Raw genomic sequence first — 18,410 nt, forward strand, 5'->3', positions numbered from 1 at the left:
CATTAGTTCTACAGATATGATGTAACCTTCAGGTGAATCTGAGGTATTAGTTCTACAGATATGATGTAACCTTCAGGTGAATCTGAGGCATTAGTTCTACAGATATGATGTACCCTTCAGGTGAATCTGAGGTATTAGTTCTACAGATATGATGTAACCTTCAGGTGAATCTGAGGCATTAGTTCTACAGATATGATGTAACCTTCAGGTGAATCTGAGGTATGGGTGCTACAGATATGATGTAACCTTCAGGTGAATCTGAGGCATTAGTTCTACAGATATGATGTAACCTTCAGGTGAATCTGAGGCATTAGTTCTACAGATATGATGTAACCTTCAGGTGAATCTGAGGCATTAGTTCTACAGATATGATGTAACCTTCAGGTGAATCTGAGGTATGGGTTCTACAGATATGATGTAACCTTCAGGTGAATCTGAGGTATGGGTTCTACAGATATGATGTAACCTTCAGGTGAATCTGAGGTATGGGTGCTACAGATATGATGTAACCTTCAGGTGAATCTGAGGCATTAGTACTACAGATATGATGTAACCTTCAGGTGAATCTGAGGTATTAGTTCTACAGATATGATGCAACCTTCAGGTGAATCTGAGGTATGGGTGCTACAGATATGATGTAAACATGTATAAAGAGAATGTACTTAATGGTGTGTTTGTGTTTCTCACCAATCAGTGTGTGTGTGTGTGTGTGTGTGTGTGTGTGTGTGTGTGTGTGTGTGTGTGTGTGTGTGTGTGTGTGTGTGTGTGTGTGTGTGTGTGTGTGTGTGTGTGTGTGTGTGTGCGCGTGTGTGCGCGTGTGTGCATTTGTTTCCCTATCAGTGTGTAGAGCTGCTGTGTGTCTAAGTGTGAACACAGCAGGGTACTCCAGTCCTGTGTTAGAGAGTCTCTGGTGAACACAGCAGGGAATAACAGTCCTGTGTTAGAGAGTCTCTGGTGATAATGTGTTGTGTGGCTGTTGCCAGATGACATCATGAGAATGTCTGTAATTGGAAGTCTTTTGTCTTTAACCCTTAAAGGGAACCAACCAGTGTACTGAATGCCCAGAGGGCCTGGTTCAACCCAAAGTCTTATTCACACCATATCAGAATTGTGATCCAGATTCACCCTGGCTTCTGCCCGGTGGCCTCCCTTTGTCCTTTATTTATTAATATTCAACGACTTCGAATTCCATAACCGATTTAATAATGGCATAATCCTGTAAGATTTACACTGAGGCCCAACATGCTTCTTCTACAAGATGATATCAGGCTTTGTTTTAATATTTGATCAGATGTGTTGCCCACTTTCCCTCAGCTAATGAGTAATGAATATTTCTGATTAAAACTGACATCTGACATGTCTGTTGAGTATTGAGGACCTATGGGAAATCAAACAGGAGATGATGAGTTTAGCTAATAGAAGAAATCTCTGGAAGAAAGTCTACATTAGTAAATTACACACTAATTGAGAATAGTTGGTAAAGTTGTACTGTTGGGAAGCTGTCGAGATTGGACTCTTTTTTTCTGAAAAGCCTGGGTAGGGACTTTAGCTGTAAATCTGTTCTGCCATGAAAAGGATACTCCAAGTTATGAATGCTGCCCTTGGTTTGTCACACACACACACACACACACACACACACACACACACACACACACACACACACACATACAGGATATACAGTGCATTCGGAAAGTATTCAGACCCCTTGACTTTTTCCACATTTTGTTACGTTACAGCCTTATTTTAAAATTATTATTTTTTTAAATACAAAAATAACTTCTACAATCTACACACAATGCCCCATAATGATGTAGAAAAAACTGCTTTTTAAAAATGTTTGCAAATGTATTACAAATAAAAACTGAAATATCACATTTACATAAGTATTCAGACCCTTTACTCAGTACTTTGTTGAAGCACCTTTGGCAGCGATCAGGCTTTTGTAGTAGAGTGGCCAGACGGAAGCAACTCCTCAGTAAAAGGCACATAACAGCCCTCTTGGAGTTTGCCAAAAGGCTCTCAGACGATGAGAAACAAGATTCTCTGGTCTGCTAAAACCAAGATTGAACTCTTTGACCTGAATGCCAAGCGTCACATCTCGAGAAAAGCTGGCACCATCCCTACGGTGAAGCATGGTGGTGGCAGCATCATACTGTGGGGACGTTTGTCGGTGGCAGGGACTGGGAGACTAGTCGGCATTGAGGGAAAGATGAACGGAGCAACGTACAGAGAGATCCTTGATGAAAACTTGCTCCAAAGCGCTTAGGACCTCAGACTGTGGTGAAGGTTCACCTTCCAACAGGACAACGACCCTAAGCACAAAGCCAAGACAATGCAGGAGTGGCTTCGAGACAAGGCTCTGAATGTCCTTGATTGACCCAGCCAGAGCCTGGACTTGAACCCGATCGAACATCTCTGGAGAGATCTGAAGATAGCTGTGCAGCGACGCTCCCCATCCAACCTGACAGAGTTTGAGAGGATCTATAGAGAAGAATAGGAGAAACTCCCCAAATACAGGTGTGCCAAGCTTGTAGCGTCATACCCAAGAAGACTCAAGGCTGAAATCACTGCCAAAGGTGCTTCAACAAAGTACTGTGTAAAGGGTCTGCATACTTATGTAAATGTCATGTTTAAGACTTTTATTTTTAATACATTTGCAAAAATTTCTAAAAAACAGTTTTTGTTATATCATTATGGGGTATTGTGTGTAGATTGATGAGGGAAAATAATGATTTAATAAATATGGAAAAAGTCAATTGGTCTGAATACTTTCCGAATGCACTGTGTATATAAATATAAAAATGCACGCACGCACGCACACACACACACACACACACACACACACACACACACACACACACACACACACACACACACACACACACACACACACACACACACACACACACACACACACACACACACACACACACACACAGCCAGTTCCACTCAGGCATGGCCTGAAGCTCTCAGCCATATGTCTCTGAGGAAATAAGAAGGAGGTCAGTGGATTGAAGTGACATCAAACATTCATGACATCATGACCAACATGGAGAGGTCTCAGCCATGATCCATTCAAGTCTGCTAATCCAGCGCCTCCCTGTGGACGTGGAGGCACATTGCAATAACAAGCCTTTGGTTGTCCCTGGTCCTTAAACAAAGGAAATGATGTTATTTCTTCAATGTGTATTTCTCGGCTGAATTGTGTTTATGTTGATTGACTTTAACAGCCAAGTGTTGAGTTTGTTTGGTGATTGAAGGATCAGCTGGGAAACATTGTTACAGCATCAGTACACGTACACATTGTTACAGCATCAGTACACATTGTTACAGCATCAGTACACATTGTTACAGCATCAGTACACGTACACATTGTTACAGCATCAGTACACGTACACATTGTTACAGCATCAGCACACGTACACATTGTTATAGCATCAGTACACATTGTTACAGCATCAGTACACGTACACATTGTTACAGCATCAGTACACATTGTTACAGCATCAGTACACATTGTTACAGCATCAGTACACGTACACATTGTTACAGCATCAGTACACGTACACATTGTTACAGCATCAGTACACGCACACATTGTTACAGCATCAGTACACGTACACATTGTTACAGCATCAGTACACGTTCACATTGTTACAACATCAGTACACATTGTTACAGCATCAGTACACATTGTTACAGCATCAGTACACATACACATTGTTACAGCATCAGTACACATTGTTACAGCATCAGTACACATTGTTACAGCATCAGTACACGTACACATTGTTACAGCATCAGTACACGTACACATTGTTACAGCATCAGTACACGTACACATTGTTACAGCATCAGTACACGCACACATTGTTACAGCATCAGTACACGTACACATTGTTACAGCATCAGTACACGTTCACATTGTTACAGCATCAGTACACATTGTTACAGCATCAGTACACATTGTTACAGCATCAGTACACATTGTTACAGCATCAGTACACATTGTTACAGCATCAGTACACATACACATTGTTACAGCATCAGTACACATTGTTACAGCATCAGTACACGTACACATTGTTACAGCATCACTACACGTTCATCGTGTTGTATCAGCACCCCAAGGGTTCAGTTACACTACGTCAACATTTCTCTGTAAGGGTGAACGTTTTAAAGAGACGTTATTTGACTGGGGTCATCAAATTATCCAATACATTTTGTAGGGTTGTGTTAACTGTTTACATGGCTAGTGTTACTAAGTGGTGTCCTCTGATCTTGACATATGTAGGGCAGTGTTAACTGTTTACATGGCTAGTGTTACTAAGTGGTGCCCTCTGAGGGCTCCCGAGTGGCGCAACGGTCTAAGGCACTGCATCTCAGTGCAAGAGGCATCACTACAGACACTGGCTCAATTCCTGGCTGTATCACAACTGGCTGTGATTGGGCGTCCCATTGGGTGGTACACAATTGGCCCAGTGTCGTCTGGGTTTGGCCAGGGTAGGCCGTCATTGTAAATAAGGATTTGTTCTGAACTGACTTGCCTAGTTAAATAAAGATATTTTTTTAAATGACCTTGACATATGGCCTATATGTGTGATGTCATCGTTTGGAAAATACATAGTCATGTACATATCAGTAATGGTGATAGAAAGCCATTGATGTCTGTTCTTTCCTCAATATATGATCAGTATGTTTGTTCTTCCGTTTCAGGCGGGCCGCATCGACCCCCACCACCCCAAAGTGTGTGGCCACCAAGGCAATGTCCTGGACATCAAATGGAATCCCTTCTTTGAAAACATCATAGCTTCCTGCTCTGAAGATTCCTCTGTAAGTGCACACACACACACACACACACACACACACACACACACACAGTAAACTGCTGTTTCTGCTGACTCATTGACTGTGCAGCTACAGTTGAAGTCGGAAGTTAACGTACACCTTAGCCAAATACATTTAAACTCAGTTTTTCACAATTCCTGACATTTAATCCATGTAAAAATTCCCTGTCTGAGGTCAGTTAGGATTACCACTTTATTTTAAGAATGTGAAATGTCAGAATAATAGTAGCGAGAATGATTTATTTCAGCTTTTATTTCTTTCATCACATTTCCAGGGGGTCAGAAGTGTATATACACTCAATTTGTATTTGGTAGCATTGCCTTTAAAATGTTTAACTTGGGTCAAACGTTTCAGGTAGCCTTCCACAAGCTTCCCACAATAAGTTGGGGGACTTTTGGCCCATCCCTCCTGACAGAGCTGGTGTAACTGAGTCAGATTTGTAGGCCTCCTTGCTCGCACACGCTTTTTCAGTTCTGCCCACACATTTTCTATAGGATTGAGGTCAGGGCTTTGTGATGGCCACTCCAATACCTTGACTTTGTTGTCTTTAAGCCATTTTGCCACAACTTTGTTAGTATGCTTGGGGTCATTGTCCATTTGGAAGAACCATTTGTGACAAAGCTTTAACTTCGCATGTGCATGTGTGTGTGTGTGTGTGTGTGTGTGTGTGTGTGTGTGTGTGTGTGTGTGTGTGTGTGTGTGTGTGTGTGTGTGTGTGTGTGCCAGGTACGAGTATGGGAGATCCCAGAGGGAGGGCTGAGGCGGAATATGACAGAGGCCATGATGGAGCTGTATGGACACAGCAGACGTGTGGGCCTCATCGAGTGGCACCCCACCAGCAGTGGAATCCTCTTCAGTGCTGGCTATGACTATAAGGTATTATCACTTATCACTGGCTACGACTGTAAGGTATCATCACAGATCACTGGCTACGACTGTAAGGTATCATTACAGATCACTGGCTATTACTGTAAGGTATACACAACAGGGTCATATTCATTCGTGCACACCATAGCACAACGTCACAAAACTATTTGTAACAGTACAAACTCAAATAAAATGTGTTTTTATTGGAGTTCAGGGGAAGTCTTTCCCCATTTTACTCCCTTTTCTTCAAAGATCAGATATGATCTAAGATAAGATCAGAACTGACAGTTGATATGATTCCCTGCCCGTCCCATCCAGATCCTGATCTGGAACCTGGAGATAGGTGAGCCGGTGAAGATGATCGACTGTCACTCTGACGTCATCGTGTGTATGTCCTTCAACACAGACGGCAGCCTGCTGGCCACCAGCTGTAAAGACAAGAAGCTGCGTGTCATCGAGCCACGCTCCGGGAGAGTCTTACAGGTCAGTCTTACAGCGAGCAGAGAAAGTTTCACTGTCCTTTACAGAGTACATATAAATGAGTGAATATAATGCCCCATTGAGGTAGAGTATCTGTGAGATTGTTCCCCACATTTAGAGTGAATATAATGCCCCGTTACTGTAGTCTCTGTGTGATTGTTCCCCACATTTAGAGTGAATATAATGCCCCATTACAGAAGAGTATCTGTGAGATTGTTCCCCACATTTAGAGTGAATATAATGCCCCATTACAGTAGAGTCTCTGTGTGTTTGTTCCCCACATTTAGAGTGAATATAATGCCCCGTTACAGTAGTCTCTGTGTGTTTGTTCCCCACATTTAGAGTGAATATAATGCCCCGTTACAGTAGAGTATCTGTGAGATTGTTCCCCACATTTAGAGTGAATATAATGCCCCATTACAGTAGAGTCTCTGTGTGATTGTTCCCCATATTTAGAGTGAATATAATGCCCCGTTACAGTAGAGTATCTGTGAGATTGTTCCCCACATTTAGAGTGAATATAATGCCCCGTTACTGTAGTCTCTGTGTGATTGTTCCCCATATTTAGAGTGAATATAATGCCCCATTACAGTAGAGTCTCTGTGTGTTTGTTCCCCACATTTAGAGTGAATATAATGCCCCGTTACTGTAGTCTCTGTGTGATTGTTCCCCATATTTAGAGTGAATATAATGCCCCATTACAGAAGAGTATCTGTGTAATTGTTCCCAACATTTAGAATGAATATAATGCCCGATTACCGTAGTCTCTGTGTGTTTGTTCCCCACATTTAGAGTGAATATAATGCCCCATTACAGTAGTCTCTGTGTGATTGTTCCCCACATTTAGAGTGAATATAATGCCCCATTACTGTAGAGTCTCTGTGTGTTTGTTTCCCACATTTAGAGTGAATATAATGCCCCATTACAGTAGTCTCTGTGTGTTTGTTCCCCACATTTAGAGTGAATATAATGCCCCGTTACAGTAGAGTCTCTGTGTGATTGTTCCCCACATTTAGAGTGAATATAATGCCCCATTACAGTAGTCTCTGTGTGTTTGTTCCCCACATTTAGAGTGAATATAATGCCCCGTTACAGTAGAGTCTCTGTGTGATTGTTCCCCACATTTAGAGTGAATATAATGCCCCGTTACTGTAGTCTCTGTGTGATTGTTCCCCACATTTAGAGTGAATATAATGCCCCATTACTGTAGTCTCTGTGTGTTTGTTCCCCACATTTAGAGTGAATATAATGCCCCATTACTGTAGAGTCTCTGTGTGATTGTTCCCCACATTTAGAGTGAATATAATGCCCCATTGAGGTAGAGTATCTGTGAGATTGTTCCCCACATTTAGAGTGAATATAATGCCCCGTTACTGTAGTCTCTGTGTGATTGTTCCCCATATTTAGAGTGAATATAATGCCCCATTACAGAAGACTATCTGTGTAATTGTTCCCAACATTTAGAATGAATATAATGCCCGATTACCGTAGTCTCTGTGTGTTTGTTCCCCACATTTAGAGTGAATATAATGCCCCATTACAGTAGTCTCTGTGTGATTGTTCCCCACATTTAGAGTGAATATAATGCCCCATTACAGTAGTCTCTGTGTGTTTGTTCACCACATTTAGAGTGAATATAATGCCCCGTTACAGTAGAGTCTCTGTGTGATTGTTCCTCACATTTAGAGTGAATATGATGCCCCATTACAGTAGTCTATGTGTGATTGTTCCCCACATTTAGAGTGAATATAATGCCCCATTACAGTAGTCTCTGTGTGTTTGTTCACCACATTTAGAGTGAATATAATGCCCCATTACAGTAGAGTCTCTGTGTGATTGTTCCTCACATTTAGAGTGAATATAATGCCCCGTTACAGTAGAGTCTCTGTGTGATTGTTCCCCACATTTAGAGTGAATATAATGCCCCGTTACAGTAGTCTCTGTGTGATTGTTCCCCACATTTAGAGTGAATATAATGCCCCGTTACAGTAGTCTCTGTGTTATTGTTCCCCACATTTAGAGTGAATATAATGCCCCATTACAGTAGTCTCTGTGTGATTGTTCCCCACATTTAGAGTGAATATAATGCCCCGTTACAGTAGAGTCTCTGTGTGATTGTTCCCCACCAGCATGCCAGCTGTAAGAACCACAGGGTGAACAGAGTGGTGTTTCTGGGCAACATGAAGAGGCTGCTGACGACAGGTGTGTCCCGGTGGAACACCAGACAGATTGCACTGTGGGATCAGGTGAGGCAGCCGGGGACCCCCTGCTGGGATGTGGGGCTGAATGTTTCCCCTTGTGTGTGTGTGTGTGTGTGTGTGTGTGTGTGTGTGTGTGTGTGTGTGTGTGTGTGTGTGTGTGTGTGTGTGTGTGTGTGTGTGTGTGTGTGTGTGTGTGTGCGTGCGTGCGTGCGTGTGTGAGTGTGCGTGAGTGTGTGTGCGTGCGTGTGAGTGTGTATATGTGCAACTGCACTTGGGTGTATATCCTCAATTAAGGATTGTGTGTGTCCTCAAGTGTGTGTGTTCATGAACAATGTCTGATCCAAGTGTGTGTGTGTGTGTGTGTGTGTGTGTGTGTGTGTGTGTGTGTGTGCGTGCGTGCGTGCGTGCGTGCGTGCGTGTGTGCGTGCGTGCGTGCGTGCATGCGTGCGTGCGTGTGTGTGTGTGTGTGTGCGTGCGTGTGTGTGTGTGTGCGTGCGTGCGTGCGTGCGTGTGTGTGTGTGTGTGTGCGTGCGTGTGTGTGTGTGTGTTGTCCCACAGGAGGACCTGTCTATGCCCATGGTAGAAGAGGAGATAGACGGTCTCTCAGGGCTGCTGTTTCCTTTCTATGATGCAGACACACACATGCTGTACCTGGCAGGAAAGGTGAGCACCCCCCCTTACACAACACAATGAACAGTGTGAACATGAGTGTGGACTCATGTAGTGGATCTTTTTTCAAAGACAAATTAGTCATTTGATTGGTTTAGGTAGATGCGAGACGTCATTTGATTGGTTTAGGTAGATGTGAGACGTCATTTGATTGGTTTAGGTAGATGTGAGACGTCTTTTGATTGGTTTAGGTAGATGTGAGACGTCATTTGATTGGTTTAAGTAGATGTGAGACGTCTTTTGATTGGTTTAGGTAGATGTGAGACGTCATTTGATTGGTTTAAGTAGATGTGAGACGTCATTTGATTGGTTTAGGTAGATGTGAGACGTCTTTTGATTGGTTTAGGTAGATGTGAGACGTCATTTGATTGGTTTAAGTAGATGTGAGACGTCATTTGATTGGTTTAAGTAGATGTGAGACGTCATTTGATTGGTTTAGGTAGATGTGAGACGTCTTTTGATTGGTTTAGGTAGATGTGAGACGTCATTTGATTGGTTTAAGTAGATGTGAGACGTCATTTGATTGGTTTAGGTAGATGTGAGACGTCATTTGATTGGTTTAAGTAGATGTGAGACCATAGTGTATCCAAACCGTTAACTCGTTAACCAAAAAGATACTTAAATAGTATTTCCCTGATTCAATGCTGGTATTCCCTTTCTGTTTCGTCAACAACCCCTGTCAGGAACAGTGAGAGTAAATGTACAGTATAGGAAGACATCTGGGTCAGATAGTAAACAAATACATCCATTCCATTCACAGGGCGATGGCAACATCCGTTACTATGAGATCACCACAGAGAAGCCATACCTGCAGTATCTGATGGAGTTCCGCTCCCCTGCCCCACAGAAAGGCCTTGGTGAGTGACAGACTCATCGGGGGCCGACCCTTACAGACAGAGAACAAGGGTTTGGGTTTGTTTGCTCAGCCACATCTTAGCTTTTATTCAGTAATGTTGCTGCTCTTGTGAAAAATCATGTATAAAAACTCAATGGAAATGTCATCAATGGTTTAAAAGAGTAATGTTAAACAGTAACACCACTGTGGTGATGTCTATGGTAATGTTATACAGTATTATCACTATAGTGATGTCTAAGGTAATGTTATACAGTAACACCACTATGGTAATGTCTAAGGTAATGTTATACAGTAACAGGACTGTGGTAATGTCTAAGGTAATGTTATACAGTAACATGGCTATGGTAATGTTATACAGTAACATGACTATGGTAATGATATCCAGTAGCAGGACAATGGTGATGTCTAAGGTAATGTTATACAGTATTATCACTGTAGTGATGTCTAAGGTAATGGTATACAGTATTATCACTGTAGTGATGTCTAAGGTAATGTTATACAGTAACACCACTATGGTAATGTCTAAGGTAATGTTATACAGTAACAGGACTGTGGTAATGTCTAAGGTAATGTTATACAGTAACATGACTATGGTGATGTCTAAGGTAATGTTATAGAGTAACATGACTAAGGTAATGTCTAATGTAATGTTATACAGTAGCAGGACTATGGTAATGTCTAAGGTAATGTTATAGAGTAACATGACTATGGTAATGTTATACAGTAGCAGGACTATGGTAATGTTATACAGTAACAGGACTATGGTAATGTTATACAGTAACAGGACTATGGTGATGTCTAAGGTAATGTTATAGAGTAACATGACTAAGGTAATGTCTAATGTAATGTTATACAGTAGCAGGACTATGGTAATGTCTAAGGTAATGTTATACAGTAGCAGGACTATGGTAATGTTATACAGTAACAGGACTATGGTGATGTCTAAGGTAATGTTATAGAGTAACATGACTAAGGTAATGTCTAATGTAATGTTATACAGTAACAGGACTGTGGTAATGTCGAAGGTAATGTTATACAGTAATATCACTATGGTGATGTCTAATGTAATGTTATACAGTAACATCACTATGGTAATGTTATACAGTAACAGGACTATGGTGATGTCTAAGGTAATGTTATACAGTAACATCACTATGGTGATGTCTAAGGCAATGTTATACAGTAATACCACTATGGTGATGTCTAAGGTCATGTTATACAGTAACATCACTATAGTGATGTCTAAGGTAATGTTATACAGTAACATCACTATAGTAATGTCTAAGGTAATGTTATACAGTAACAAGTCTAAGGTAATGTTATACAGTAACACCACTGTGGTAATGTCTAAGGTAATGTTATACAGTAACATGACTATGGTGATGTCTAAGGTAATGTTATACAGTAATATCACTATGGTGATATCTACGGTAATGTTATACAGTAATATCACTGTGGTGATGTCTACGGTAATGTTATACAGTAACAAGTCTAAGGTAATGTTATACAGTAACATCACTATGGTAATGTCTACGGTAATGTTATACAGTAGCATCACTATGGTGATGTCTAAGGTAATGTTATACAGTAACAGCACTATGGTGATGTCTAAGGTAATGTTATACAGTAACATCACTATAGTGATGTCTATGGTAATGTTATACAGTAACATCACTATGGTGATGTCTAAGGTCATGTTATACAGTAACACCACTGTGGTAATGTCTAAGGTAATGTTATACAGTAACATCACTATGGTGATGTCTAAGGTAATGTTATAAAGTAACATCACTATGGTGATGTCTAAGGTAATGTTATACAGTAACAGGACTGTGGTAATGTCTAAGGTAATGTTATACAGTAACATGACTATGGTAATGTTATACAGTAACATGACTATGGTAATGTTATACAGTAGCAGGACTATGGTGATGTCTAAGGTAATGTTATACAGTATTATCACTATAGTGATGTCTAAGGTAATGTTATACAGTAACACCACTATGGTAATGTCTAAGGTAATGTTATACAGTAACAGGACTGTGGTAATGTCTAAGGTAATGTTATACAGTAACATGACTATGGTGATGTCTAAGGTAATGTTATAGAGTAACATGACTAAGGTAATGTCTAATGTAATGTTATACAGTAGCAGGACTATGGTAATGTCTAAGGTAATGTTATACAGTAACATGACTATGGTAATGTTATACAGTAGCAGGACTATGGTAATGTTATACAGTAACAGGACTATGGTGATGTCTAAGGTAATGTTATAGAGTAACATGACTAAGGTAATGTCTAATGTAATGTTATACAGTAGCAGGACTATGGTAATGTCTAAGGTAATGTTATACAGTAACATGACTATGGTAATGTTATACAGTAGCAGGACTATGGTAATGTTATACAGTAGCAGGACTATGGTAATGTTATACAGTAACAGGACTATGGTAATGTTATACAGTAACAGGACTATGGTGATGTCTAAGGTAATGTTATAGAGTAACATGACTAAGGTAATGTCTAATGTAATGTTATACAGTAGCAGGACTATGGTAATGTCTAAGGTAATGTTATACAGTAGCAGGACTATGGTAATGTTATACAGTAACAGGACTATGGTGATGTCTAAGGTAATGTTATAGAGTAACATGACTAAGGTAATGTCTAATGTAATGTTATACAGTAACAGGACTGTGGTAATGTCGAAGGTAATGTTATACAGTAATATCACTATGGTGATGTCTAATGTAATGTTATACAGTAACATCACTATGGTAATGTTATACAGTAACAGGACTATGGTGATGTCTAAGGTAATGTTATACAGTAACATCACTATGGTGATGTCTAAGGCAATGTTATACAGTAATACCACTATGGTGATGTCTAAGGTCATGTTATACAGTAACATCACTATAGTGATGTCTAAGGTAATGTTATACAGTAACATCACTATAGTAATGTCTAAGGTAATGTTATACAGTAACAAGTCTAAGGTAATGTTATACAGTAACACCACTGTGGTAATGTCTAAGGTAATGTTATACAGTAACATGACTATGGTGATGTCTAAGGTAATGTTATACAGTAATATCACTATGGTGATATCTACGGTAATGTTATACAGTAATATCACTGTGGTGATGTCTACGGTAATGTTATACAGTAACAAGTCTAAGGTAATGTTATACAGTAACATCACTATGGTAATGTCTACGGTAATGTTATACAGTAGCATCACTATGGTGATGTCTAAGGTAATGTTATACAGTAACAGCACTATGGTGATGTCTAAGGTAATGTTATACAGTAACATCACTATAGTGATGTCTATGGTAATGTTATACAGTAACATCACTATGGTGATGTCTAAGGTCATGTTATACAGTAACACCACTGTGGTAATGTCTAAGGTAATGTTATACAGTAACATCACTATGGTGATGTCTAAGGTAATGTTATAAAGTAACATCACTATGGTGATGTCTAAGGTAATGTTATACAGTAACAGGACTGTGGTAATGTCTAAGGTAATGTTATACAGTAACATGACTATGGTAATGTTATACAGTAACATGACTATGGTAATGTTATACAGTAGCAGGACTATGGTGATGTCTAAGGTAATGTTATACAGTATTATCACTATAGTGATGTCTAAGGTAATGTTATACAGTAACACCACTATGGTAATGTCTAAGGTAATGTTATACAGTAACAGGACTGTGGTAATGTCTAAGGTAATGTTATACAGTAACATGACTATGGTGATGTCTAAGGTAATGTTATAGAGTAACATGACTAAGGTAATGTCTAATGTAATGTTATACAGTAGCAGGACTATGGTAATGTCTAAGGTAATGTTATACAGTAACATGACTATGGTAATGTTATACAGTAGCAGGACTATGGTAATGTTATACAGTAACAGGACTATGGTGATGTCTAAGGTAATGTTATAGAGTAACATGACTAAGGTAATGTCTAATGTAATGTTATACAGTAGCAGGACTATGGTAATGTCTAAGGTAATGTTATACAGTAACATGACTATGGTAATGTTATACAGTAGCAGGACTATGGTAATGTTATACAGTAACAGGACTATGGTGATGTCTAAGGTAATGTTATAGAGTAACATGACTAAGGTAATGTCTAATGTAATGTTATACAGTAACAGGACTGTGGTAATGTCGAAGGTAATGTTATACAGTAATATCACTATGGTGATGTCTAATGTAATGTTATACAGTAACATCACTATGGTAATGTTATACAGTAACAGGACTATGGTGATGTCTAAGGTAATGTTATACAGTAATACCACTATGGTGATGTCTAAAGTAATGTTATACAGTAACAGGACTATGGTGATGTCTAAGGTAATGTTATACAGTAACATGACTATGGGGATGTCTAAGATAATGTTATACAGTAATATCACTATGGTGATGTCTAAAGTAATGTTATACAGTAACAGGACTATGGTGATGTCTAAGGTAATGTTATACAGTAACATGACTATGGTGATGTCTAAGGTAATGTTATACAGTAACATGGCTATGGTAATGTTATACAGTAACATGACTATGGTAATGTTATCCAGTAGCAGGACAATGGTGATGTCTAAGGTAATGTTATACAGTATTATCACTGTAGTGATGTCTACGGTAATGTTATACAGTAATATCACTGTGGTGATGTCTACGGTAATGTTATACAGTAACAAGTCTAAGGTAATGTTATACAGTAACACCACTGTGGTAATGTCTAAGGTAATGTTATACAGTAACATGACTATGGTGATGTCTAAGGTAATGTTATACAGTAATATCACTATGGTGATGTCTACGGTAATGTTATACAGTAATATCACTGTGGTGATGTCTACGGTAATGTTATACAGTAACAAGTCTAAGGTAATGTTATACAGTAACATCACTATGGTGATGTCTAAGGTAATGTTATACAGTAACATCACTATGGGGATGTCTACGGTAATGTTATACAGTAACATCACTATAGTGATGTCTAAGGTAATGTTATACAGTAACATCACTATGGTGATGTCTAAGGTAATGTTATACAGTAACATCACTATAGTAATGTCTAAGGTAATGTTATACAGTAACATCACTATGGTGATGTCTAAGGTAATGTTATACAGTAACATCACTATGGTGATGTCTACGGTAATGTTATACAGGAACATCACTATAGTGATGTCTAAGGTAATGTTATACAGTAACATCACTATGGTGATGTCTAAGGTAATGTTATACAGTAACATCACTATGGTGATGTCTAAGGTCATGTTATACAGTAACATCACTATAGTGATGTCTAAGGTAATGTTATACAGTAACATCACTATGGTGATGTCTACGGTAATGTTATACAGTAACAGGACTATGGTGATGTTTAAGGTAATGTTATACAGTAACATCACTATGGTAATGTCTAAGGTAATGTTATACAGTAACAGGACTATGGTGATGTCTAAGGTAATGTTATTCAGTAGCAGGACTATGGTGATGTTTAAGGTACCTCCATTCCCTCCTCAGGTGTGATGCCTAAGGTAATGTTAAGGTAAGGTAATGTTATTCAGTAGCAGGTCTATGGTGATGTCTAAGGTAATGTTATACAGTAACATCACTATAGTGATATCTAAGGTAATGTTATTCAGTAGCAGGACTATGGTGATGTCTAAGGTACCTCCATTCCCTCCTCAGGTGTGATGCCTAAGGTAATGTTATTCAGTAGCAGGACTATGGTGATGTTTAAGGTAATGTTATACAGTAACATCACTATGGTGATGTCTAAGGTCATGTTATACAGTAACATCACTATAGTGATGTCTAAGGTAATGTTATACAGTAACATCACTATGGTGATGTCTACGGTAATGTTATACAGTAACAGGACTATGGTGATGTTTAAGGTAATGTTATACAGTAACATCACTATGGTAATGTCTAAGGTAATGTTATACAGTAACAGGACTATGGTGATGTCTAAGGTAATGTTATTCAGTAGCAGGACTATGGTGATGTTTAAGGTACCTCCATTCCCTCCTCAGGTGTGATGCCTAAGGTAATGTTAAGGTAAGGTAATGTTATTCAGTAGCAGGTCTATGGTGATGTCTAAGGTAATGTTATACAGTAACATCACTATAGTGATATCTAAGGTAATGTTATTCAGTAGCAGGACTATGGTGATGTCTAAGGTACCTCCATTCCCTCCTCAGGTGTGATGCCTAAGGTAATGTTATTCAGTAGCAGGACTATGGTGATGTTTAAGGTAATGTTATACAGTAACATCACTATAGTGATGTCTAAGGTAATGTTATTCAGTAACAGGACTATGGTGATGTCTAAGGCAATGTTATACAGTAACATCACTATAGTGATGTCTAAGGTAATGTTATTCAGTAGCAGGACTATGGTAATGTCTAAGGTAATGTTATACAGTAACATCACTATAGTGATACCTAAGGTAATGTTATTCAGTAACAGGACTATGGTAATGTCTAAGGTAATGTTATTCAGTAACATCACTATAGTGATATCTAAGGTAATGTTATACAGTAACAGGACTATGGTAATGTCTAAGGTAATGTTATTCAGTAACATCACTATAGTGATATCTAAGGTAATGTTATTCAGTAGCAGGACTATGGTGATGTTTAAGGTACCTCCATTCCCTCCTCAGGTGTGATGCCTAAGGTAATGTTATTCAGTAACAGGACTATGGTGTTGTTTAAGGTAATGTTATACAGTAACATCACTATAGTGATATCTAAGGTAATGTTATACAGTAACAGGACTATGGTGATGTCTAAGGTAATGTTATACAGTAACATCACTATAGTGATATCTAAGGTAATGTTATACAGTAACAGGACTATGGTGATGTCTAAGGTAATGTTATACAGTAACATCACTATAGTGATATCTAAGGTAATGTTATACAGTAACAGGACTATGGTGATGTCTAAGGTAATGTTATACAGTAACATCACTATAGTGATATCTAAGGTAATGTTATTCAGTAGCAGGACTATGGTGATGTTTAAGGTACCTCCATTCTCTCCTCAGGTGTGATGCCTAAGCATGGGCTGGACGTAACGGCCTGCGAGGTGTTTCGCTTCTACAAGCTGGTGACGCTGAAGGGGCTGATCGAGCCCATCTCCATGATAGTACCAAGGAGGGTCAGTGTCAGTGGGGATGCCCTTCTCCCTCTCACTTCATATAGCAGTGTTTCTCCATCCATTCCCGGAAGACCTTAGGGTGTGTGCAAATATTTGTTACAGCCCTGCACTAACACACCTCATTCATCTTATCCAGGGCAGTTGAATCAGATTACATGTTGAATCAGTGCAGGGTCGGAACAAACATGTGCACCCTTGGGAATAAACAGAGATCTTAAAGTATTGGAACATGCTCTCAGTCTGTCTCTCCTGGTGTTGCAGTCAGAGACGTACCAGGAGGACATCTATCCAATGACGGCAGGGACCGAGCCTGCCCTCTCAGCCAATGACTGGTTGAGTGGTATCAACCGAGGTACAGTGCATGCCACATGTATCTGTAGTCTGAATATTCAGTACACCTTATGATATAGTCCTAGTAGTGCGAGAGGAAATGTTTACATCAACATATAGTGTGTGTGTAGTGTACATAGCACATTTTCATGAAGTTCGTGTGTGTGTGTGTGTGTGTGTGTGTGTGTGTGTGTGTGTGTGTGTGTGTGCGTGCGTGCGTGCGTGCGTGTGTGTGTGTGTGCGTGCGTGTGTGTGTGTGTGTGTGTGTGTGCGTGCGTGCGTGCGTGCGTGCGTGTGTGTGTGTGTGCGTGCGTGTGTGTGTGTGTGTGTGTGTGTGTGTGTGTGTGTGTGTGTACAGACCCAGTGTTAATGTCCCTGAAGAAGGGCTATCAGAAGCCCAACCAGCTGGTGTTCAAGGCACCGGTGAAGGAAAAGAAAGGTGTGGTGGTCAACGGCATTGACCTGCTGGAAAACGTGCCACCCAGGACAGAGAACGAGGTGTGTTCATCAGATAACTGTGGATGGAGGTATGGGTGGGTGAATGGATAAATGAAAAGAGAAGGAAGAAGGTTAGTTGGTGGGTGGTGAGTGAGTGTATTAAACACTACTTGGAATGGGGTGCAAATGCTCAAATGAGCACAATTACAGACTATGGTCTATAGCCTGTTATCTTTGTGGACCTGATCCCTCTATTCTGTAGTTCCTGGGGATGTTCTACAGGACGCTATGTGACCCTGATCCCTCTATTCTCTTGTTCCTGGGGATGTTCTTCAGGACGCTATGTGACCCTGACCCCTCTATTCTGTAGTTCCTGGGGATGTTCTACAGGACGCTATGTGACCCTGACCCCTCTATTCTGTAGTTCCTGGGGATGTTCTACAGGACGCTATGTGACCCTGATCCCTCTATTCTCTTGTTCCTGGGGATGTTCTTCAGGACGCTA

The 18,410-nt window shown here is 39.9% G+C and overlaps 1 protein-coding gene and 1 long non-coding RNA gene across 5 annotated transcripts in view; both read left to right on the plus strand.

The window, feature by feature from the left end:
* LOC110526745 (coronin-2B) overlaps nt 1–18,410 on the plus strand; it is a 94,979-nt gene that overhangs the window by 72,607 nt on the left and 3,962 nt on the right. For both annotated transcript variants that reach the window (XM_036981393.1, XM_036981394.1), the window contains exons 3-11: nt 4,717–4,833; nt 5,575–5,724; nt 6,034–6,198; nt 8,325–8,441; nt 8,955–9,059; nt 9,826–9,922; nt 17,025–17,137; nt 17,399–17,489; nt 17,826–17,965. In XM_036981393.1, coding sequence (XP_036837288.1) covers nt 4,717–4,833; nt 5,575–5,724; nt 6,034–6,198; nt 8,325–8,441; nt 8,955–9,059; nt 9,826–9,922; nt 17,025–17,137; nt 17,399–17,489; nt 17,826–17,965 — 1,095 coding nt within the window. The remainder of the gene's footprint in view (nt 1–4,716; nt 4,834–5,574; nt 5,725–6,033; nt 6,199–8,324; nt 8,442–8,954; nt 9,060–9,825; nt 9,923–17,024; nt 17,138–17,398; nt 17,490–17,825; nt 17,966–18,410) is intronic.
* LOC118964961 lies at nt 11,244–16,789 on the plus strand. 3 transcript variants are annotated; one of them, XR_005052277.1, is made up of 3 exons: nt 11,244–11,273; nt 15,522–15,790; nt 16,037–16,789. It is a non-coding gene; the product is annotated as an uncharacterized LOC118964961 (long non-coding RNA). The 3 variants fall into 3 exon arrangements; XR_005052278.1 differs by lacking the exon at nt 11,244–11,273 and adding an exon at nt 15,247–15,275; XR_005052279.1 differs by lacking the exon at nt 11,244–11,273 and adding an exon at nt 15,327–15,470 and having other exon boundaries at nt 15,561–15,790.

The sequence above is a fragment of the Oncorhynchus mykiss genome, chromosome 6 (assembly GCF_013265735.2).
Source record: "Oncorhynchus mykiss isolate Arlee chromosome 6, USDA_OmykA_1.1, whole genome shotgun sequence".
NCBI lineage: Eukaryota > Metazoa > Chordata > Actinopteri > Salmoniformes > Salmonidae > Oncorhynchus > Oncorhynchus mykiss.